The 21,788-nt window shown below is 71.2% G+C and overlaps 1 protein-coding gene across 1 annotated transcript in view; it reads left to right on the top strand.

The window, feature by feature from the left end:
- Positions 1 to 21,788, top strand: part of OBSCN (obscurin, cytoskeletal calmodulin and titin-interacting RhoGEF) — a gene marked incomplete at both ends in the record, with an annotated part of 66,124 nt that overhangs the window by 4,790 nt on the left and 39,546 nt on the right. The window contains 28 exons of the mRNA XM_084242555.1: positions 507 to 782; positions 1,114 to 1,389; positions 1,941 to 2,216; positions 4,697 to 4,972; positions 5,302 to 5,577; positions 5,874 to 6,149; positions 6,542 to 6,817; positions 9,298 to 9,573; positions 9,903 to 10,178; positions 10,475 to 10,750; positions 11,143 to 11,418; positions 11,808 to 12,083; positions 12,635 to 12,910; positions 13,305 to 13,580; positions 13,970 to 14,245; positions 14,595 to 14,870; positions 15,504 to 15,788; positions 15,875 to 16,141; positions 16,620 to 16,889; positions 17,601 to 17,867; positions 17,941 to 18,207; positions 18,311 to 18,423; positions 18,531 to 18,684; positions 18,931 to 19,092; positions 19,163 to 19,267; positions 19,707 to 19,973; positions 21,079 to 21,348; positions 21,453 to 21,719. Of these exons, the coding sequence (XP_084098681.1) occupies positions 507 to 782; positions 1,114 to 1,389; positions 1,941 to 2,216; positions 4,697 to 4,972; positions 5,302 to 5,577; positions 5,874 to 6,149; positions 6,542 to 6,817; positions 9,298 to 9,573; positions 9,903 to 10,178; positions 10,475 to 10,750; positions 11,143 to 11,418; positions 11,808 to 12,083; positions 12,635 to 12,910; positions 13,305 to 13,580; positions 13,970 to 14,245; positions 14,595 to 14,870; positions 15,504 to 15,788; positions 15,875 to 16,141; positions 16,620 to 16,889; positions 17,601 to 17,867; positions 17,941 to 18,207; positions 18,311 to 18,423; positions 18,531 to 18,684; positions 18,931 to 19,092; positions 19,163 to 19,267; positions 19,707 to 19,973; positions 21,079 to 21,348; positions 21,453 to 21,719 (7,110 nt within the window). The remainder of the gene's footprint in view (positions 1 to 506; positions 783 to 1,113; positions 1,390 to 1,940; positions 2,217 to 4,696; positions 4,973 to 5,301; positions 5,578 to 5,873; positions 6,150 to 6,541; positions 6,818 to 9,297; positions 9,574 to 9,902; positions 10,179 to 10,474; positions 10,751 to 11,142; positions 11,419 to 11,807; positions 12,084 to 12,634; positions 12,911 to 13,304; positions 13,581 to 13,969; positions 14,246 to 14,594; positions 14,871 to 15,503; positions 15,789 to 15,874; positions 16,142 to 16,619; positions 16,890 to 17,600; positions 17,868 to 17,940; positions 18,208 to 18,310; positions 18,424 to 18,530; positions 18,685 to 18,930; positions 19,093 to 19,162; positions 19,268 to 19,706; positions 19,974 to 21,078; positions 21,349 to 21,452; positions 21,720 to 21,788) is intronic.

Raw genomic sequence — 21,788 nt, 5'->3', positions numbered from 1 at the left:
CAGCCAGCCCAGGCCGGTCCCAGGAGAGCCTTGTCTGGGTGCCCGAGCTCGGCCGACGGGCCGAGGAACCTTGTCCACGTGGCTGGGCGCTTAGCCGGGGCCTAGAAAAAGGGAATTCTGAAACCCTTGTTTCCTCCGGATGGCGAGGGTGGGAAGGCAGCGGGAGGTGCGGCGGGGAGCCCTGGGAGAGGTGCTGTCCCCCTCTGCCACCAGGAAGAAACTTCTTGCACACGCCGAGCGTGGCTCTGACTGCCAGGGCTTCGGAGTCTGCGTGCCCGGCTGGGGCTGGCCAGGCCATCAGTGATACCACGCCGGGGCTGGCCAGTGGCACCTTTGCCTGGCGGACCCCGAGGGAAGATCCCCGCAGGCCCCAGGAGCAGGCTCTAGAGGCGACAGGAGGCCCCAGCGGCCAGTGAGGCCTGCCTGGGTCGACTCTGCAGCCGTGCCGGTCCTTGGTTCCTTGCCAATGGCCACTGAGGGTGACGATGACCCCCATTCTCCCCCAGAGCCCCCGCTGGTGTTTGCCAAGGAGCAGCCGGCGCGCCAGGAGGTGCGGGCCGAGGCGGGGGCCAGCGCCACGCTGAGCTGCGAGGTGGCCCAGGCGCAGACGGAGGTGGTGTGGTTCAAGGACGGCCAGAGGCTGAGCGGGAGCGCGGCGGTGCGCGTGGAGGCCCAGGGCTGCGCGCGGAGGCTGGTGCTGCGGCAGGCGGGGCCGGCGGATGCCGGGGAGTACAGCTGCGAGGCCGGGGGCCAGCGGGTGACCTTCCGCCTGCAGGTCCCAGGTCAGCGCCAGGTGGAGGGGCCTGAGGGTGGGTGTGTGTGGGTTTGGTGGAGGGGCCTGAGGGTGCGTGTGGGTGGGTTTCCCCAGGCCCCTGTCCCTGGTGTGGGGGCATCTCTCTGGGCTGTGGGTGTTCAGGGAAGGGGAGTCCGTGAGTCTGGACAGGAGCAGGCAGGAGCTCTGCCTCCCAGGGGTCACCAAGGGCCAGGCTGGCTGTAGTGTGAGGAGGAGGGCGCGGCGTCCTGGGCCTGCCTGGGTCGACTCTGCAGCCGTGCCGGTCCTTGGTTCCTTGCCAATGGCCACTGAGGGTGACGATGCCCCCCATTCTCCCCCAGAGCCCCCGCTGGTGTTTGCCAAGGAGCAGCCGGCGCTCCAGGAGGTGCGGGCCGAGGCGGGGGCCAGCGCCACGCTGAGCTGCGAGGTGGCCCAGGCGCAGACGGAGGTGGTGTGGTTCAAGGACGGCCAGAGGCTGAGCGGGAGCGCGGCGGTGCGCGTGGAGGCCCAGGGCTGCGCGCGGAGGCTGGTGCTGGGGCAGGCGGGGCCGGCGGACGCCGGGGAGTACAGCTGCGAGGCCGGGGGCCAGCGGGTGACCTTCCGCCTGCAGGTCCCAGGTCAGCGCCGGGTGGAGGGGCCTGAGGGTGGGTGTGGGTGGGTTTTTCCCCAAGAGGTGGGAGGTCTGTGCACTGTCCTGAGCCTGCGTTGTTCTGGGGTGTGGGGTGTGACCTGGCGTGGGGTGTGACCTCTTGGTGTTATCCGGGTGGTGCTCGTGATTGAGCTGACCTAGGCCATGGGAAGGTGGGGTCACTGGTGGGGTGACCAGTGGATGTGGGTCTGCTCTGGGGCTCAGTGCCGTGTCCTGGGGTCCAGGCAGGCAAAGTTTCTTGTCTGGCTCCTGGGTCCGGCCCGGTATCCCCCTCCCTGGGCCCTGGGCCCTGTCCCTGGTGTGGGGGGATCTCCCTGGGCAGTGGGAGCCGCAGGGAAGGGGAGACCATGGGCCTGGGTGGGACAAGAGCAGGCGGGAGCTCTGCAGGGGCCAGGCTGGGTCCCACGTGGGGAGGAGGAAACTGCGTCCTGGGCCTGTCTGGGGCGACTCTGCAGCTGTGCCGGCCCCTGGTCCCCCACCGGCGGCCAGTGAGGGTGATTGCCCCCCATTCTCCCCCAGAGCCCCCGCTGGTGTTTGCCAAGGAGCAGCCGGCGCGCCAGGAGGTGCGGGCCGAGGCGGGGGCCAGCGCCACGCTGAGCTGCGAGGTGGCCCAGGCGCAGACGGAGGTGGTGTGGTTCAAGGACGGCCAGAGGCTGAGCGGGAGCGCGGCGCTGCGCGTGGAGGCCCAGGGCTGCGCGCGGAGGCTGGTGCTGCGGCAGGCGGGGCCTGCGGACGCCGGGGAGTACAGCTGCGAGGCCGGGGGCCAGCGGGTCACCTTCCGCCTGCTGGTTGCAGGTCAGTCTTTGGGCACAGTGGCCATTGGGAGGCGATTAGATCTGATGAGGTGTGTGTCAGGGAGTGTCTGTCGGCCACCTTACCCCGTGTCCTCGGCTGAGTGAGTAGCTCCCGTAGCCACTCCCTCCTTGCTTCTGTGTCAGGGATGTCCGGTCCATTGACCATGTGGTCTGGAGACCAGACAGATGTCCACATGTTTCCTTCCTGTCAGCCGTCCTGGCGCCGCCTGCGTGCCGGCCGCACGTGGCTGTCACGGGGTGCTGGCCCTAGCGGGTCAGGAGGGTTAGCCCAGCGGCTGACCTGGGTCTCAGGTTGGGTCGCGGGAAAGCTGCCCTCCGAGGCGGAGACCCTGTGAGCCTGTGCCGGCCCCCCGCCCGCCGTCTGTGGGGGGACAGGCTCGTCGCGCGGAGCCTGGGACACGCCGTCCTTCCAAGCAGATCCTTGTTCCACGGCGTCTGTTGAACATGTCGTTCCCACTTTGCCGCGGTGTCCGCAGCCTGTGTGGACCAGCCTGGTCCATGTGCGTTCCTGGCCACAGGGCATTGGGCCTGGGTTGGGAGCTGGGAGTGGACGTGCTCGGCTGGCACCCCGGGACTCGGGGTGGGGGTGTGTGTGGGCGGGCGGGCCAGCGGCCGCAGGGCCTGTCTTGCCATCCTAAGCCGGTGGGTCAGGCTGGTCTCGGCGGGCAGGCATGGGCTGCAGTCCCACGTGTGGCCACCAGGTGTCGTCATGGAGCTGAGCGCGGCGTGGAGAGGGCTGGGCAGGCCTTGCTGGGAGGGGGAGGGGCAGGGGGAGGGCAGGGGCAGGGGGAGGGCAGGGGCGGGGGAAGGGCAGGGGAGAGGGCCTGGGGCTGGGCGCGGGTGGGGGTACGAGTGCCCGGTTCGGCGTCCTCGCTGCGCCCGTGAAATGCGCTCTAAGAAGAATATGGAAAATGACCTTTTGGTAAAAAACTTGGAATTGTGCCAATTCGGCTCATCCTGGAGACTGTATGAGAAGCGACAGCGCAAAGATGGGAAAGTCGCGTTGGCCCCGGCCTTCAAGGACGCAGAACCTGTGGCTTCAGCGGGAGACAGCCTGGGCGAGGGCCTGAGCCGCGTCCTGGCAGCCCCGGGGGCGCCCCTCCGCGCTGAGGGCTCCCTGGAGAGAGACGCGCCCGGCCCTGGGGAGGCCGTGCTCGCCCGCACCCGCCTGAGGGCGGCGCCGGAGACTCCCCCGGGTGGCCTTGTCAGGGCGAGAGACGCAGTGGGAGGCCGGCGGCCGCGGAGCCCGGGTCCAGGCCAGGCGTCGGGTCGACACCAGAACTGCCGAGACCCGGTGCCCCATGGCGCCCGAGCCCCGAGGAGAAGCTGGCGATTAGCTCAGGAAACGTGGGGGAAACTTCTGGGAAAATTGAACATCAAAACATGAAAAAAAATGATAGTTCGGCATCCCTGCGTGGTGGAAATCCCACGCTCTCGCCCTGCTCACACGAGCGTGGCCCAGGGCTGCTGGGGGGGGGCCTGGCGCTGGCGGGACCCCCATACTTCCCGGCCCGGCGGAGGAGAACACGGCAAAAGGGAATGAGGCAAACCCAGAGTGGAACTCACAGATAAGAGGGTGATGGTTTCTGCAAACCCAGGAGGAGACGAGGGTTGGGGCCTGCCCGCCCGAGGCCGCAGCCCACCACCGCCCGGTGAGAGGCGGCTGACCCCAGCCCCGGGCGCGCCTGTTTCCCAGGCTCAGCAGTGGCGTGCAAGGGCCCAGGGGCAGGATTCCTGCAGGCTTAGGGAGCGAGGACAGATACCTGGGGAGCAGCGAGCGGCCTCAGCGGGGAGGGACGCTGGGGCCATGGGGCAGAGGTGTTTCCTGGGGCTCCGCGTCGCCAGTCTTGGGGAGGCCCTGGGCTGCTGGGGGGGCGCAGGGCCCGCAGGAGGCAGGAGGGGCTCCCGCCCTTGCAGGGGGCACTTGTCTGGGTGACGGGGCGATGTGATGGCCCGTGCCGGTGAGCGGGATGTGCAGCCAGCCCTGACTACCTCAGCCTGTGAGTGCGGGAGGCGCCTGGCGAGGACAGACGGGGCACTACACGGGCGGCCCAGTGGCCAGCAGAGCCGCCGACACCATGGCCGACAATCAGGACTCTGCCGCCGGCCCTGGATGACGCCGGCCACGCGCCGGCCACAGTGAGACGGGCCAGCCGAGCTCTGCTCAGGGCATCGGGGCCACCGTGGGGAAGGCCTGGGGGCGGGAGGCTGGGAGGCCGCACTGCTGGGCCGGTGCAGGTGCTGTCAGTCTGGTCAGAACCCAGGCAAGTGTCCATCTCCTGACATGTGCATCGGTGCCCTCCATCCGGTGTGCATCCGGGAACTGGTGACCTCTTGGGGTCCACTGGGACCAGGCCGAGGGAGGATGCTGCGTCCTGGGCCTGTCTGGGCCGACTCTGCAGCCGAGCCGGTCTCTCCCGGGGGCCAGTGAAGCCAACGGTACCCCCCATTCTCCCCCAGAGCCCCCGCTGGTGTTCGCCAAGGAGCAGCCGGCGCGCCAGGAGTTGCGGGCTGAGGCGGGGGCCAGCGCCACGCTGAGCTGCGAGGTGGCCCAGGCGCAGACGGAGGTGGTGTGGTTCAAGGACGGCCAGAGGCTGAGCGGGAGCGCGGCGCTGCGCGTGGAGGCCCAGGGCTGCGCGCGGAGGCTGGTGCTGCGGCAGGCGGGGCCGGCGGATGCCGGGGAGTACAGCTGCGAGGCTGGGGGCCAGCGGGTGACCTTCCGCCTGCAGGTCCCAGGTCAGCGCCAGGTGGAGGGGCCTGAGGGTGGGTGTGTGTGGGTTTGGTGGAGGGGCCTGAGGGTGCGTGTGGGTGGGTTTCCCCAGGGCCCTGTCCCTGGTGTGGGGGCATCTCTCTGGGCTGTGGGTGTTCAGGGAAGGGGAGTCCATGAGCCTGGGCAGGAGCAGGCAGGAGCTCTGCCTCCCAGGGGTCACCAAGGGCCAGGCTGGCTGTAGTGTGAGGAGGAGGACGCGGCGTCCTGGGCCTGTCTGGGGCGACTCTGCAGCTGTGCCGGCCCCTGGTCCCCCACCGGCGGCCAGTGAGGGTGATTGCCCCCCATTCTCCCCCAGAGCCCCCGCTGGTCTTTGCCAAGGAGCAGCCGGCGCGCCAGGAGGTGCGGGCTGAGGCGGGGGCCAGCGCCACGCTGAGCTGCGAGGTGGCCCAGGCGCAGACGGAGGTGGTGTGGTTCAAGGACGGCCAGAGGCTGAGCGGGAGCGCGGCGGTGCGCGTGGAAGCCCAGGGCTGCGCGCGGAGGCTGGTGCTGCGGCAGGCGGGGCCGGCGGACGCCGGGGAGTACAGCTGCGAGGCCGGGGGCCAGCGGGTGACCTTCTGCCTGCAGGTCCCAGGTCAGCGCTGGGTGGAGGGGCCTGAGGGTGCGTGTGGGTGGGTTTCCCCAGGGTCCTGTCCCTGGTGTGGGGGCATCTCTCTGGGCTGTGGGTGTTCAGGGAAGGGGAGTCCGTGAGTCTGGGCAGGAGCAGGCAGGAGCTCTGCCTCCCAGGGGTCACCAAGGGCCAGGCTGGCTGTAGTGTGAGGAGGAGGGCGCGGCGTCCTGGGCCTGCCTGGGTCAACTCTGCAGCCATGCCGGTCCTTGGTTCCTTGCCAATGGCCACTGAGGGTGACGATGCCCCCCATTCTCCCCCAGAGCCCCCGCTGGTGTTCGCCAAGGAGCAGCCAGCACGCCAGGAGGTGCGGGCCGAGGCGGGGGCCAGCGCCACGCTGAGCTGCGAGGTGGCCCAGGCGCAGACGGAGGTGGTGTGGTTCAAGGACGGCCAGAGGCTGAGCGGGAGCGCGGCGGTGCGCGTGGAGGCCCAGGGCTGCGCGCGGAGGCTGGTGCTGCGGCAGGCGGGGCCGGCGGACGCCGGGGAGTACAGCTGCGAGGCTGGGGGCCAGCGGGTGACCTTCCGCCTGCAGGTCCCAGGTCAGCGCTGGGTGGAGGGGCCTGAGGGTGGGTGTGGGTGGGTTTTCCCCAAGAAGTGGGTGGTCTTTGCGCTTGTCCTGAGCCTGCATAGTTCTGGGGAGACAGGGGTGCTGGTCCAGCTCTGGTATCCCCCCCCCTCCCTGGGCCTTGGGTCCTGTGCCTGGTGTGAGGGCATCTCCCTGGGCTGTGAGTGCTCAGGAAAGGGGTTTCCATGGGCCTGGGCAAGAGCAGGCAGGAGCTCTGCCTCCCAGGGGTCACCAAGGGCCAGACCGGGTCCCGAGTGGGGAGGGAGGATGCTGCGTCCTGGGCCTGTGGGCCGACTCTGCAGCCGTGCTGGTCCCTGGTCCCCTGCCGGCGGCCAGTGAGTTTGATTGCCCCCCATTCTCCCCCAGAGCCCCCGCTGGTGTTTGCCAAGGAGCAGCCGGCGCGCCAGGAGGTGCGGGCCGAGGCGGGGGCCAGCGCCACGCTGAGCTGCGAGGTGGCCCAGGCGCAGACGGAGGTGGTGTGGTTCAAGGACGGCCAGAGGCTGAGCGGGAGCGCGGCGGTGCGCGTGGAGGCCCAGGGCTGCGCGCGGAGGCTGGTGCTGCGGCAGGCGGGGCCGGCGGACGCCGGGGAGTACAGCTGCGAGGCCGGGGGCCAGCGGGTCACCTTCCGCCTGCTGGTTGCAGGTCAGTCTTTGGGCACAGTGGCCATTGGGAGGCGATTAGATCTGATGAGGTGTGTGTCAGGGAGTGTCTGTCGGCCACCTTACCCCGTGTCCTCGGCTGAGTGAGTAGCTCCCGTAGCCACTCCCTCCTTGCTTCTGTGTCAGGGATGTCCGGTCCATTGACCATGTGGTCTGGAGACCAGACAGATGTCCACATGTTTCCTTCCTGTCAGCCGTCCTGGCGCCGCCTGCGTGCCGGCCGCACGTGGCTGTCACGGGGTGCTGGCCCTAGCGGGTCAGGAGGGTTAGCCCAGCGGCTGACCTGGGTCTCAGGTTGGGTCGCGGGAAAGCTGCCCTCCGAGGCGGAGACCCTGTGAGCCTGTGCCGGCCCCCCGCCCGCCGTCTGTGGGGGGACAGGCTCGTCGCGCGGAGCCTGGGACACGCCGTCCTTCCAAGCAGATCCTTGTTCCACGGCGTCTGTTGAACATGTCGTTCCCACTTTGCCGCGGTGTCCGCAGCCTGTGTGGACCAGCCTGGTCCATGTGCGTTCCTGGCCACAGGGCATTGGGCCTGGGTTGGGAGCTGGGAGTGGACGTGCTCGGCTGGCACCCCGGGACTCGGGGTGGGGGTGTGTGTGGGCGGGCGGGCCAGCGGCCGCAGGGCCTGTCTTGCCATCCTAAGCCGGTGGGTCAGGCTGGTCTCGGCGGGCAGGCATGGGCTGCAGTCCCACGTGTGGCCACCAGGTGTCGTCATGGAGCTGAGCGCGGCGTGGAGAGGGCTGGGCAGGCCTTGCTGGGAGGGGGAGGGGCAGGGGGAGGGGAGGGGCGGGGGGAGGGCAGGGGCGGGGGAAGGGCAGGGGAGAGGGCCTGGGGCTGGGCGCGGGTGGGGGTACGAGTGCCCGGTTCGGCGTCCTCGCTGCGCCCGTGAAATGCGCTCTAAGAAGAATATGGAAAATGACCTTTTGGTAAAAAACTTGGAATTGTGCCAATTCGGCTCATCCTGGAGACTGTATGAGAAGCGACAGCGCAAAGATGGGAAAGTCGCGTTGGCCCCGGCCTTCAAGGACGCAGAACCTGTGGCTTCAGCGGGAGACAGCCTGGGCGAGGGCCTGAGCCGCGTCCTGGCAGCCCCGGGGGCGCCCCTCCGCGCTGAGGGCTCCCTGGAGAGAGACGCGCCCGGCCCTGGGGAGGCCGTGCTCGCCCGCACCCGCCTGAGGGCGGCGCCGGAGACTCCCCCGGGTGGCCTTGTCAGGGCGAGAGACGCAGTGGGAGGCCGGCGGCCGCGGAGCCCGGGTCCAGGCCAGGCGTCGGGTCGACACCAGAACTGCCGAGACCCGGTGCCCCATGGCGCCCGAGCCCCGAGGAGAAGCTGGCGATTAGCTCAGGAAACGTGGGGGAAACTTCTGGGAAAATTGAACATCAAAACATGAAAAAAAATGATAGTTCGGCATCCCTGCGTGGTGGAAATCCCACGCTCTCGCCCTGCTCACACGAGCGTGGCCCAGGGCTGCTGGGGGGGGGCCTGGCGCTGGCGGGACCCCCATACTTCCCGGCCCGGCGGAGGAGAACACGGCAAAAGGGAATGAGGCAAACCCAGAGTGGAACTCACAGATAAGAGGGTGATGGTTTCTGCAAACCCAGGAGGAGACGAGGGTTGGGGCCTGCCCGCCCGAGGCCGCAGCCCACCACCGCCCGGTGAGAGGCGGCTGACCCCAGCCCCGGGCGCGCCTGTTTCCCAGGCTCAGCAGTGGCGTGCAAGGGCCCAGGGGCAGGATTCCTGCAGGCTTAGGGAGCGAGGACAGATACCTGGGGAGCAGCGAGCGGCCTCAGCGGGGAGGGACGCTGGGGCCATGGGGCAGAGGTGTTTCCTGGGGCTCCGCGTCGCCAGTCTTGGGGAGGCCCTGGGCTGCTGGGGGGGCGCAGGGCCCGCAGGAGGCAGGAGGGGCTCCCGCCCTTGCAGGGGGCACTTGTCTGGGTGACGGGGCGATGTGATGGCCCGTGCCGGTGAGCGGGATGTGCAGCCAGCCCTGACTACCTCAGCCTGTGAGTGCGGGAGGCGCCTGGCGAGGACAGACGGGGCACTACACGGGCGGCCCAGTGGCCAGCAGAGCCGCCGACACCATGGCCGACAATCAGGACTCTGCCGCCGGCCCTGGATGACGCCGGCCACGCGCCGGCCACAGTGAGACGGGCCAGCCGAGCTCTGCTCAGGGCATCGGGGCCACCGTGGGGAAGGCCTGGGGGCGGGAGGCTGGGAGGCCGCACTGCTGGGCCGGTGCAGGTGCTGTCAGTCTGGTCAGAACCCAGGCAAGTGTCCATCTCCTGACATGTGCATCGGTGCCCTCCATCCGGTGTGCATCCGGGAACTGGTGACCTCTTGGGGTCCACTGGGACCAGGCCGAGGGAGGATGCTGCGTCCTGGGCCTGTCTGGGCCGACTCTGCAGCCGAGCCGGTCTCTCCCGGGGGCCAGTGAAGCCAACGGTACCCCCCATTCTCCCCCAGAGCCCCCGCTGGTGTTCGCCAAGGAGCAGCCGGCGCGCCAGGAGTTGCGGGCTGAGGCGGGGGCCAGCGCCACGCTGAGCTGCGAGGTGGCCCAGGCGCAGACGGAGGTGGTGTGGTTCAAGGACGGCCAGAGGCTGAGCGGGAGCGCGGCGCTGCGCGTGGAGGCCCAGGGCTGCGCGCGGAGGCTGGTGCTGCGGCAGGCGGGGCCGGCGGATGCCGGGGAGTACAGCTGCGAGGCTGGGGGCCAGCGGGTGACCTTCCGCCTGCAGGTCCCAGGTCAGCGCCAGGTGGAGGGGCCTGAGGGTGGGTGTGTGTGGGTTTGGTGGAGGGGCCTGAGGGTGCGTGTGGGTGGGTTTCCCCAGGGCCCTGTCCCTGGTGTGGGGGCATCTCTCTGGGCTGTGGGTGTTCAGGGAAGGGGAGTCCATGAGCCTGGGCAGGAGCAGGCAGGAGCTCTGCCTCCCAGGGGTCACCAAGGGCCAGGCTGGCTGTAGTGTGAGGAGGAGGACGCGGCGTCCTGGGCCTGTCTGGGGCGACTCTGCAGCTGTGCCGGCCCCTGGTCCCCCACCGGCGGCCAGTGAGGGTGATTGCCCCCCATTCTCCCCCAGAGCCCCCGCTGGTCTTTGCCAAGGAGCAGCCGGCGCGCCAGGAGGTGCGGGCTGAGGCGGGGGCCAGCGCCACGCTGAGCTGCGAGGTGGCCCAGGCGCAGACGGAGGTGGTGTGGTTCAAGGACGGCCAGAGGCTGAGCGGGAGCGCGGCGGTGCGCGTGGAAGCCCAGGGCTGCGCGCGGAGGCTGGTGCTGCGGCAGGCGGGGCCGGCGGACGCCGGGGAGTACAGCTGCGAGGCCGGGGGCCAGCGGGTGACCTTCTGCCTGCAGGTCCCAGGTCAGCGCTGGGTGGAGGGGCCTGAGGGTGCGTGTGGGTGGGTTTCCCCAGGGTCCTGTCCCTGGTGTGGGGGCATCTCTCTGGGCTGTGGGTGTTCAGGGAAGGGGAGTCCGTGAGTCTGGGCAGGAGCAGGCAGGAGCTCTGCCTCCCAGGGGTCACCAAGGGCCAGGCTGGCTGTAGTGTGAGGAGGAGGGCGCGGCGTCCTGGGCCTGCCTGGGTCAACTCTGCAGCCATGCCGGTCCTTGGTTCCTTGCCAATGGCCACTGAGGGTGACGATGCCCCCCATTCTCCCCCAGAGCCCCCGCTGGTGTTCGCCAAGGAGCAGCCAGCACGCCAGGAGGTGCGGGCCGAGGCGGGGGCCAGCGCCACGCTGAGCTGCGAGGTGGCCCAGGCGCAGACGGAGGTGGTGTGGTTCAAGGACGGCCAGAGGCTGAGCGGGAGCGCGGCGGTGCGCGTGGAGGCCCAGGGCTGCGCGCGGAGGCTGGTGCTGCGGCAGGCGGGGCCGGCGGACGCCGGGGAGTACAGCTGCGAGGCTGGGGGCCAGCGGGTGACCTTCCGCCTGCAGGTCCCAGGTCAGCGCTGGGTGGAGGGGCCTGAGGGTGGGTGTGGGTGGGTTTTCCCCAAGAAGTGGGTGGTCTTTGCGCTTGTCCTGAGCCTGCATAGTTCTGGGGAGACAGGGGTGCTGGTCCAGCTCTGGTATCCCCCCCCCTCCCTGGGCCTTGGGTCCTGTGCCTGGTGTGAGGGCATCTCCCTGGGCTGTGAGTGCTCAGGAAAGGGGTTTCCATGGGCCTGGGCAAGAGCAGGCAGGAGCTCTGCCTCCCAGGGGTCACCAAGGGCCAGACCGGGTCCCGAGTGGGGAGGGAGGATGCTGCGTCCTGGGCCTGTGGGCCGACTCTGCAGCCGTGCTGGTCCCTGGTCCCCTGCCGGCGGCCAGTGAGTTTGATTGCCCCCCATTCTCCCCCAGAGCCCCCGCTGGTGTTTGCCAAGGAGCAGCCGGCGCGCCAGGAGGTGCGGGCCGAGGCGGGGGCCAGCGCCACGCTGAGCTGCGAGGTGGCCCAGGCGCAGACGGAGGTGGTGTGGTTCAAGGACGGCCAGAGGCTGAGCGGGAGCGCGGCGCTGCGCGTGGAGGCCCAGGGCTGCGCGCGGAGGCTGGTGCTGCGGCAGGCGGGGCCTGCGGACGCCGGGGAGTACAGCTGTGAGGCCGGGGGCCAGCGGGTGACCTTCCGCCTGCAGGTCCCAGGTCAGCGCCGGGTGGAGGGCCTGAGGGTGGGTGTGGGTGGGTTTTCCCCAAGAAGTGGGTGGTCTTTGCGCTTGTCCTGAGCCTGCGTTGTTCTGGGGAGACAGGGGTGCTGGTCCAGTTCTGGTGTCCCCCGTCCCTGGGTCTTGGGCCCTGTGCCTGGTGTGAGGGCATCTCCCTGGCCTGTGGCTGCTCAGGAAAGGGGATTCCATGGGCCTGGGCAGGAGCAGGTGGGAGCTCTGCCTCCCAGAGGTGCTCAAGGGCCAGGCTGGTTCCTGTGTGGGGAGGAGGACCCAGGGTTCTGGGCCTGTCTGGGCCGACTCTGCAGCCTTGCTGGTCCCTGGTCCCCCGCCGGCGGCCAGTGAGTTTGATTGCCCCCCATTCTCCCCCAGAGCCCCCGCTGGTGTTTGCCAAGGAGCAGCCGGCGCGCCAGGAGGTGCGGGCCGAGGCGGGGGCCAGCGCCACGCTGAGCTGCGAGGTGGCCCAGGCGCAGACGGAGGTGGTGTGGTTCAAGGACGGCCAGAGGCTGAGCGGGAGCGCGGCGCTGCGCGTGGAGGCCCAGGGCTGCGCGCGGAGGCTGGTGCTGCGGCAGGCGGGGCCGGCGGACGCCGGGGAGTACAGCTGCGAGGCCGGGGGCCAGCGGGTGACCTTCCGCCTGCAGGTCCCAGGTCAGCGCCGGGTGGAGGGGCCTGAGGGTGGGTGTGGGTGGGTTTTTCCCCAAGAGGTGGGAGGTCTGTGCACCGTCCTAAGCCTGGGTTGTTCTGGGGTGTGGGGTGTGACCTGGCGTGGGGTGTGACCTCTTGGTGTTATCCGGGTGGTGCTCGTGATTGAGCTGACCTAGGCCATGGGAAGGTGGGGTCACTGGTGGGGTGACCAGTGGATGTGGGTCTGCTCTGGGGCTCAGTGCCGTGTCCTGGGGTCCAGGCAGGCAAAGTTTCTTGTCTGGCTCCTGGGTCCGGCCCGGTATCCCCCTCCCTGGGCCCTGGGCCCTGTCCCTGGTGTGGGGGGATCTCCCTGGGCAGTGGGAGCCGCAGGGAAGGGGAGACCATGGGCCTGGGTGGGACAAGAGCAGGCGGGAGCTCTGCAGGGGCCAGGCTGGGTCCCACGTGGGGAGGAGGAAACTGCGTCCTGGGCCTGTCTGGGGCGACTCTGCAGCTGTGCCGGCCCCTGGTCCCCCACCGGCGGCCAGTGAGGGTGATTGCCCCCCATTCTCCCCCAGAGCCCCCGCTGGTGTTTGCCAAGGAGCAGCTGGCGCGCCAAGAGGTGCGGGCCGAGGCGGGGGCCAGCGCCACACTGAGCTGCGAGGTGGCCCAGGCGCAGACGGAGGTGGTGTGGTTCAAGGACGGCCAGAGGCTGAGCGGGAGCGCGGCGGTGCGCGTGGAGGCCCAGGGCTGCGCGCGGAGGCTGGTGCTGCGGCAGGCGGGGCCTGCGGACGCCGGGGAGTACAGCTGCGAGGCTGGGGGCCAGCGGGTGACCTTCCGCCTGCAGGTCCCAGGTCAGCGCTGGGTGGAGGGGCCTGAGGGTGGGTGTGGGTGGGTTTTCCCCAAGAAGTGGGTGGTCTTTGCGCTTGTCCTGAGCCTGCATAGTTCTGGGGAGACAGGGGTGCTGGTCCAGCTCTGGTATCCCCCCCCCTCCCTGGGCCTTGGGTCCTGTGCCTGGTGTGAGGGCATCTCCCTGGGCTGTGAGTGCTCAGGAAAGGGGTTTCCATGGGCCTGGGCAAGAGCAGGCAGGAGCTCTGCCTCCCAGGGGTCACCAAGGGCCAGACCGGGTCCCGAGTGGGGAGGGAGGATGCTGCGTCCTGGGCCTGTGTGGGCCGACTCTGCAGCCGTGCTGGTCCCTGGTCCCCTGCCGGCGGCCAGTGAGTTTGATTGCCCCCCATTCTCCCCCAGAGCCCCCGCTGGTGTTTGCCAAGGAGCAGCCGGCGCGCCAGGAGGTGCGGGCCGAGGCGGGGGCCATCGCCACGCTGAGCTGCGAGGTGGCCCAGGCGCAGACGGAGGTGGTGTGGTTCAAGGACGGCCAGAGGCTGAGCGGGAGCGCGGCGCTGCGCGTGGAGGCCCAGGGCTGCGCGCGGAGGCTGGTGCTGCGGCAGGCGGGGCCGGCGGACGCCGGGGAGTACAGCTGCGAGGCCGGGGGCCAGCGGGTGACCTTCCGCCTGCAGGTCCCAGGTCAGCGCCGGGTGGAGGGCCTGAGGGTGGGTGTGGGTGGGTTTTCCCCAAGAAGTGGGTGGTCTTTGCGCTTGTCCTGAGCCTGCGTTGTTCTGGGGAGACAGGGGTGCTGGTCCAGTTCTGGTGTCCCCCGTCCCTGGGTCTTGGGCCCTGTGCCTGGTGTGAGGGCATCTCCCTGGCCTGTGGCTGCTCAGGAAAGGGGATTCCATGGGCCTGGGCAGGAGCAGGTGGGAGCTCTGCCTCCCAGAGGTGCTCAAGGGCCAGGCTGGTTCCTGTGTGGGGAGGAGGACCCAGGGTTCTGGGCCTGTCTGGGCCGACTCTGCAGCCTTGCTGGTCCCTGGTCCCCCGCCGGCGGCCAGTGAGTTTGATTGCCCCCCATTCTCCCCCAGAGCCCCCGCTGGTGTTTGCCAAGGAGCAGCCGGCGCGCCAGGAGGTGCGGGCCGAGGCGGGGGCCAGCGCCACGCTGAGCTGCGAGGTGGCCCAGGCGCAGACGGAGGTGGTGTGGTTCAAGGACGGCCAGAGGCTGAGCGGGAGCGCGGCGCTGCGCGTGGAGGCCCAGGGCTGCGCGCGGAGGCTGGTGCTGCGGCAGGCGGGGCCGGCGGACGCCGGGGAGTACAGCTGCGAGGCCGGGGGCCAGCGGGTGACCTTTCGCCTGCAGGTCCCAGGTCAGCGCCAGGTGGAGGGGCCTGAGGGTGGGTGTGGGTGGGTTTTTCCCCAAGAAGTGATTGGTTTTTGCACCATCCTGAGTGCTGGGTTGTTCTGGGGAGACAGGAGTGCTGGTCTGGCTTTGGCGTACGCTTGGTGTGAGGGTATCGCACTGGGCTGTGCGTGTTGCTGGGAAGGGGATTCCGTGGGCCTGGGCATGGGCAGGCGGGAGCTCTGCCTCTTGGCTGGATCCTGTGTGAGGAGGAGGGCACTGAGTCCTGGGCCTGTTTGGGGCCAACTCTAGCCATTCCTGGCCCCTGTCCCTGCTGGGTGGTTGGTGTGTTTGACAGTGCTCTCTCACACCTCCAGAGCCTCCGCTGGTGTTCTCCAAGGATCAGCTGGCATTCGAGGAGTTGCGGGCCGAGGCGGGGGCCAGCGCCACGCTGAGCTGCGAGGTGGCCCAGGCGCAGACGGAGGTGGTGTGGTTCAAGGACGGCCAGAGGCTGAGCGGGAGCGCGGCGCTGCGCGTGGAGGCCCAGGGCTGCGCGCGGAGGCTGGTGCTGCGGCAGGCGGGGCCGGCGGACGCCGGGGAGTACAGCTGCGAGGCCGGGGGCCAGCGGGTGACCTTCCGCCTGCAGGTTCCAGGTGGGTTCCAGGCCTGGTCATTGGGCTGGATCACTTGGCTGGTGGTGGCCAGCGGTTACCTGTCATCTGTCCCCTCCCCGTGTTTGTGAGGCTGCCTGTGGCTTTCATCCAGCCCTGTGCCCTGCCCACCTCTGCTCTCATGGTCTGAGGGCATGGTCTGACCCTTGGGTGGGCATGTGGCTGTCCTCTGTGCCGGCTCCAGCACGGTCACTCCAGAGCAGACTTCCCCTGAGGATCCTGCCCCTCAGGCCTCCTGGTCCCCTTGTCCGATGCTTGAAGCTGATGGAAACGGTCACTCTGCCTGGACAGAGTGGACACTCCTGGGCAGAGCAGGCTGTCTGCGCTGCTCCCCTCCCTCGCTCCCCAGGCTCAGCTACCCGAGGGGCCCGGCCCTGCCCCCCTTCGCACCTGCTCATGGGCTGGCGCCTCGTGCAGGGTCCTGGGGCAGTGCCGGTGCGTGCCTGGCCCCCGGGGCGGGTTCCCGGGTCAGTGCCCTGCGTGGGCCGGCGCCGTCCTGGGTAGCCGGGCGAGTCCTCAGGGCTCCGCCCGGGCTGCCCCTTCTGGCGCTCGCGGCGCAGCGTGGGGCCCGGGGCCTGCCAGCGCGGGTCCCGCCTCACGCCCTGCCCTCCGCAGCGCCGGCGCCCGAGCCCGCCGTCCCGGGGCGGGGCGGCCGCAGGGAGCCGCTGGTGGTCAGGGAGCACGAGGACATCGTGCTGACCGCCACGCTGGCCGCCCCCGGCGCGGCCGCGGTGACCTGGCTGAAGGACGGGGTGGAGCTGCGCCGCGGCGGGCGGCTCGAGGCGGCCAGCGCGGGGGACACGCACACGCTGACGGTGCGCGGCGCGCGGCCGGGGGACAGCGCGGTGTACACGTGCCGCGCGGGCGCCGCGGGCCGCGACTTCGCGGTGCAGGTGGAAGGTGAGGCCCGCCCGCCCCCGCCCCGCCCCCGCCGCCCCCCGCCCCCCCTCCCCGCCCGCCGCCCGCCTGACGCCCGCTCCCCGCAGAGGTGCCCGCGCGCTTCTGCCGGCCGCTGGCGCCCGCGAGCGGCGAGCTGGGCGGCGCGCTGACCCTGACGTGCGAGCTGAGCGCCGCGCCGGCCGCCGTGGTGTGGCGCCGCGGGGACGCCGAGCTGCGCGCGGGCAAGCGCTTCCGGATGGCGGCCGAGGGCGCGCGGCGCTCGCTCACCGTGTCGGGCCTGCGCGCCGAGGACGCGGGCGAGTACACGTGCGAGAGCCGCGACGACCGCACCAGCGCGCGCGTCACCGTGCGGGGTGAGCGCGGGGCGGGGCCGGGGGCGGGGCCCGGGCGGGGCCGTGGGTGGCGTGCCCTGGCGGGGCGGGGCCTGGCGGGGCCGGGCCTGTGGGGGCGGGGCCGTGGGTGGTGTGCCCTGGGGGGGCGGGGCCTGGGGGGGCGGGTCTGTGGGGGCGGGGCCGTGGGTGCTGTGCCCTGGTGGGGCGGGGCCTGTGGGGGCGGGGCCTGTGGGTGGTTGCCCTGGCGGGGGCCGGGCCTGTAAGGGCAGGGCCGTGGGTGGTGTGCCCTGGGGGGGCGGGGCCTGGGGGGCGGGTCTGTGGGGGCGGGGCCGTGGGTGGTGTGCCCTGATGGGGCGGGGCCTGTGGGGGCGGGGCCTGTGGGTGGTTGCCCTGGCGGGGGCGGGGCCTGTGGGGCGGGGCCTGGGGCAGCCTCCTGCCGTGTCCCCAGGTGTGGCCTCAGTGGCTGCTGAGGGCCCTCAAGCCAAACCCCCGTTCCCAGTGCCCCGCCAGGTCAAGTTCACGTCCGGGCTGAGTGCCGTGGCGGCTGAGGAGGGCCGGGAGGCCACCTTCCAGTGCGTGGTGTCCCCTGGCGACGCGCTGGTCACTTGGTTCCGGGACGGCGCCCTGCTGCAGCCCAGCCAGAAGTTTGTCATCACACAGAGCGGTGCCAGCCACAGCCTGGTCATCTCCAACCTGGCCCTGGATGACGCGGGCCAGATCACCGCTGAGGCCGAGGGGGTCCAGTCCTCCGCAGCCCTCCGCGTCCGAGGTGCGCTGGGTCCAGGAGCACCTGCCGCCCCATTCCCAGGCGGAGTCCATGCTGCTGGCCTGTGTCCGGCTCATCTGGCTGACTTCAGGGGCACAGGGCTTGTCAGCCGCAGAGGGGCCCCCCGGGTGGGAAGAGGCCTGGTGCCTCCTCGGCAGAGGAGAGGAAAATTCTCCGGGATGTACCTGGGCCGAGAGGGGTGGCAGTTGAGGCAGTCCAGGGAGGCTTCCAGGAGGAGGTGTGCCTAATGGGAGAGTGGTGCTGGCAGCCAGTGGGTGCAGCAGAGGGGGAGTGTGGGTGAGCTCTGCCGCTGAGACTGGGCTGTGCTGGGAACTGGGGCTTCGTCTGAGGGGAGTGGGAGCTGTGGGGCTCTCAGGGAAGGGTGATGTGGGCCCGTGTACTGCCTGTAGAGAGCTCGCAGGACACCCACTCATGCCTGTTTCTGGTTCTTCAGCATCTGAGGGGCCAAGGCGTCTTGGAAGTGGGACGACAGGTGCAGCGGGGTGGGGGGTGCTGTGTGCCTGTACTGGTCACGGTCACTGGGGCATGGCAGGAGCAGGAGCTGGCCCTTTCTTTCCTCCCATTAACCTGCCTGTGCTGGCGTGCGGCTGGGTCCTGGCAGGGCCAAGGCTGCCGTTGCTGTAGGCTTCTGAAGGCTTTGGTGGTTCCTGAGGGCGGCCCTGCCTGGGCCGACCTCCCCTTCCCTCTGTCCAGAGGCACCGGTGCTGTTCAAGAAGAAGCTGGAGCCGCAGACAGTGGAGGAGCGGAGCTCGGTGACCATGGAGGTGGAGCTGACGCGGCCGTGGCCGGAGGTCAAGTGGACCCGCAACGCCACGGCCCTGGTGCAGGGTGGGAACGTGGAGATCCACGCCGAGCATGTGAGCCACCGCTTGGTCCTCCGCAGCGTGGGTTTCGAAGACCGTGGCTTCTATGGCTGTGAGACGCCAGACGACAAGACGCAGGCCAAGCTCTCGGTGGAAAGTGAGTGGCCGGACCCGGGGCAGCACCGGTGTGGCCAGGGTTAGGGCTGCGGCTGATCTTCTCTGTCCCGCAGGGCTTCAGGTGCGCGTGGTGCGGGGCCTGCAGGCGCTGGAGGTGCAGGAGCAGGGCACGGCTACCCTGGAGGTGCAGCTGTCGCACGCCGACGTGGAGGGCAGCTGGACGCGTGACGGCCTGCGGCTGCAGCCAGGGCCCACGTGCCGCCTGGACGTGTGTGGCCCCACTCACACGCTCACGCTCTCAGAGCTGCGGCCGCAGGACGGGGGCCTTGTGGCTTTCAAGGCCGAGGGCGTGCACACGACGGCGCGCCTGGTGGTGACTGGTGCGTGGCGGGACGGGACGGGGCGGGGTGGGGTGACTGGGATAGTGGGCACACACTCAGGAGTGGCCGATTCCTTGGCCCTGAGCCATTTCTCCCTCTCCAGAGCTGCCTGTGAGGTTCAGCCGCCAGTTGCAGGATGTGGTGGCCACGGAGAAGGACAAGGTGACCCTGGAGTGTGAGCTCTCACGCCCCAATGTGGACGTGCGCTGGCTGAAGGTGCCTCCTGTGGACTCCCTGGCTGTCGCACCCATGGGCGGGCGGGGTGGGCTGCCTGGGGGCCAACCCCCTGACTTGGCCCTGCCCCTGCCCTTGCCCCTGCCCAGGACGGTGTGGAGCTACGGGCGGGCAAGACGGTGGGCATGGTGGCCCAGGGCACCTGTCGGAGCCTCATCATTTACCGCTGTGAGCATGAGGACCAGGGCGTGTACGTGTGCGATGCGCAGGACGCACAGAGCTCGGCCTCTGTGAAAGTGCAAGGTGAGGGGTGGGGGGAGCCCATGTGCGGTGCGGGCATCACGCTCCTGCTTCATCCCAGGTCCACCCCACTCCCTGGTGGAACCCCCGTTTGCCGAGGGACCCACCCATTTTCCTTGTGGCCTGAGTACTGGTGCACCCCAAGCTGCCTCTGGGTGCCACTAGCCCAGCCAGCATGGTGCCCACCAGGCCGGGTGGGGCTGCTGGGCCCCAGCCGGTGAGTGTGGCAGGGCCTTGCTTGCTCCCCAGGCCGGAGCGTCCAGATCGTGAGGCCCCTGGAGGATGCGGAGGTGATGGAGAAGGAGGGTGCCTCGTTCTCCTGCGAGGTGTCCCACGAGGAGGTGGCCGGCCAGTGGTTCCGGGAGGGCAGTAAGCTCCGGCCCAGCGACAACGTGCGCATCCGCCAGGAAGGTGGGGCTCTTCCCCTGCGCCCCAGCCCACCCCGTGGCCCCCAGCCGCGCTGAGCCTCCTTTGTTCCCAGGAAGGACATTCACGCTCATCTACCGGAGGGTCCTGGCAGAAGACGCCGGGGAAATCAAGTTTGTGGCGGAAAATGCAGAATCACGAGCGCAGCTGCGTGTGAAGGGTGAGGGCAGGGCGGCGGGTGGGGCGCCTGTGTGGGGCGGGCCTGGGGCTCAGGGACGGCTGCGAGGGTGGGGGAGACAGGGGTGTGGGGAGGCGGCCTTGGGGTGTGAGGACTTGACATCTCTTATTTCCACCGGGATTCCCCGACAGCAGCCAGCGCTGGAGACTGGGGCGAGGGCCGGGCCGGGGCTGAGGCGCCACCTCGCCCACTGAGCTGGCTGGCCTGGGAGCCGGCCGGTGGAGGCGGGGCGGGCTGGGCCGGGTGGGCCTGGCACGCGGGGGCCGCCCGCCCTCTTCCTCGCGGCCCGAGTGCGGTGCGCCCCGGGCCGCCTCCGGGCGCCGCTAGCCCAGCCGGGCGGGGCCGCCGGGCCGGGGGCTGCGGGGCCCGCCTGGCCGGCCTCGGGAGCGCGGCCCCGCGCTGACCCCGCGGCCGCCCGCAGAGCTGCCGGTGACGGTGCTGCGGCCGCTGCGGGACAAGATCGCCATGGAGCGGCGGCGCGGCGTGCTGGAGTGCCAGGTGTCGCGCGCCAGCGCGCAGGTGCGCTGGTTCAAAGGCGGCGCCGAGCTGCGGCCCGGGCCCAAGTACGAGGTGGTGAGCGAGGGCCTCTACCGCAAGCTGGTCATCCACGACGTGCAGCCCGAGGACGAGGACACCTACACCTGCGACGCCGGAGACGCGAAGACCAGCGCCCAGTTCTTCGTGGAAGGTGCGACCGGGCCGGCAGCCCGCGGGCGCTGGGGCGCCTGGAGGCCACGGCGTCCAGGGCGGCGGTCAGGGGCGGGGCTGGGTCCTCGGGGGGCGGGGCTGGGCCTTCGGGGCGGGGCGGGGCCCTCGGGGGCGGAGCTGGGCTGTCGGGGCGGGGTTGGGTCCTGGGGCGGGGCTGGGCCCTTAGGGGCGGGGCTGAGTTCTCGGGGGCGGGGCTGGGCCCTCGGGGGCGGGGCTGGGCCGTCAGGGCGGGGCTGGGCCGTCGGGCTGGGGCTGGGCCTTCGGGGCGGGGCTGGGCCGTCGGGGGCGGGGCTGGGCCGTCAGGGGCGGGGCTGGGCCGTCGGGGCGGGGCTGGGCCGTCGGGGCGGGGCTGGGCCCTCGGGGCGGGGCTATGTCCTCGGGGCGGGGCTGGTTCCTCGGGGGGCGGGGCTGGGCCCTCAGGGGCGGGGGCTGGGCTGTCGGGGCGGGGTTGGGTCCTGGGGCGGGGCTGGGCCCTCAGGGCGGGGCTGGGCCCTCAGGGGCGGGGCTGAGTTCTCGGGGGCGGGGCTGGGCCCTCGGGGGCGGGGCTGGGCCCTCGGGGCAGGGCTGGGCCCTCGGGGCGGGGCTATGTCCTTGGGGCGGGGCTGGGTCCTCGGGGGGCGGGGCTGGGCCCTCAGGGGCGGGGGCTGGGCCCTCAGGGGCGGGGCTGGTCCCTCGGGGGTGGGGCTGGGCCCTCAGGGGCGGGGCTGGGCCCTCAGGGGCGGGGCTGGGTCCTCGGGGCGGGGCTGGGTCCTCGGGGGCGGGGCTGGGCCCTCAGGGGCGGGGCTGGTCCCTCGGGGGCGGGGCTGGGCCCTCGGGGCGGGGCTGGGCCCTTGGGGGCGGTGCTTGCCCTCGGGGCGGGGCTTGAGCCCTGGGGCGGGGCGGGGCGGGGCTGGGGGCGGGGCTTGCCCGAGAGTGGAGGCTGGGGCGGGGCTGGTGCCGGGGCTCGCGGGGCTCCCCTGTGGCTGGGCGCAAGCGCTCGCTCGGGGCGGCCCCTCTTAGGGTTAAGGTTAGGCCTGTTCCCAGAAAGGGAGGCCCAGCCCGGGGGCTGCGCCTGTGGCCGCCCGTGACGGTCCCCTCGCCCGCAGAGCAATCCATCGCCATCGTGCGGGGCCTGCAGGACGTGACGGTCATGGAGCCCGCCCCGGCCTGGTTCGAGTGTGAGACCTCCATCCCCTCGGTGCGGCCGCCCAAGTGGCTCCTGGGGAAGACGGTGCTGCGGGCGGGGGCGGACGTGGCCATGGAGCAGCAGGGAACCGTGCACCGTCTGGCGCTGCTGCGCACCTGCTCCACCATGACGGGCCCCGTGCACTTCACCATCGGCAAGTCCCGCTCCAGCGCCCACCTGGTGGTCTCAGGTGAGCGCGAGCGGGAGGCTGCGGCCTGCATGCGGGAGGCGCAGGCGGGCCCCTGCCCGGGTGGCCCGGTGCGAGCCTCGTGGCGCCCCTCTCCCGCGCTGCAGACGTCCCAGTGGTGCTCACACGGCCGCTGGAGCCCAAGGCCGGGCGCGAGCAGCAGTCGGTGGTCCTGTCCTGCGACTTCAAGCCACCCCCCAAGGCCGTGCAGTGGTACAAGGATGACACGCCCCTGGCAGCCTCCGCGAAGTTCAAGATGCGTCTGGAGGGGCACATGGCGGAGCTGCGGGTGCTGCAGCTCACGCCCGCTGATGCCGGCGTCTATCGGTGCCAGGCAGGCAGCGCCCAGAGCAGTGCCGAGGTCACCGTGGAAGGTAGGGGGACTGGCCGGGGACTGGCGGGAAGGGCTGCGCGCCCCTGGGCCGGCGGCTGAGCGCCCTGTG

The sequence above is a fragment of the Talpa europaea genome (assembly GCF_964194135.1).
Source record: "Talpa europaea genome assembly, chromosome: 9".
Classification (NCBI taxonomy): domain Eukaryota; kingdom Metazoa; phylum Chordata; class Mammalia; order Eulipotyphla; family Talpidae; genus Talpa; species Talpa europaea.
This window is presented reverse-complemented; position numbering and strand designations above follow the sequence as displayed.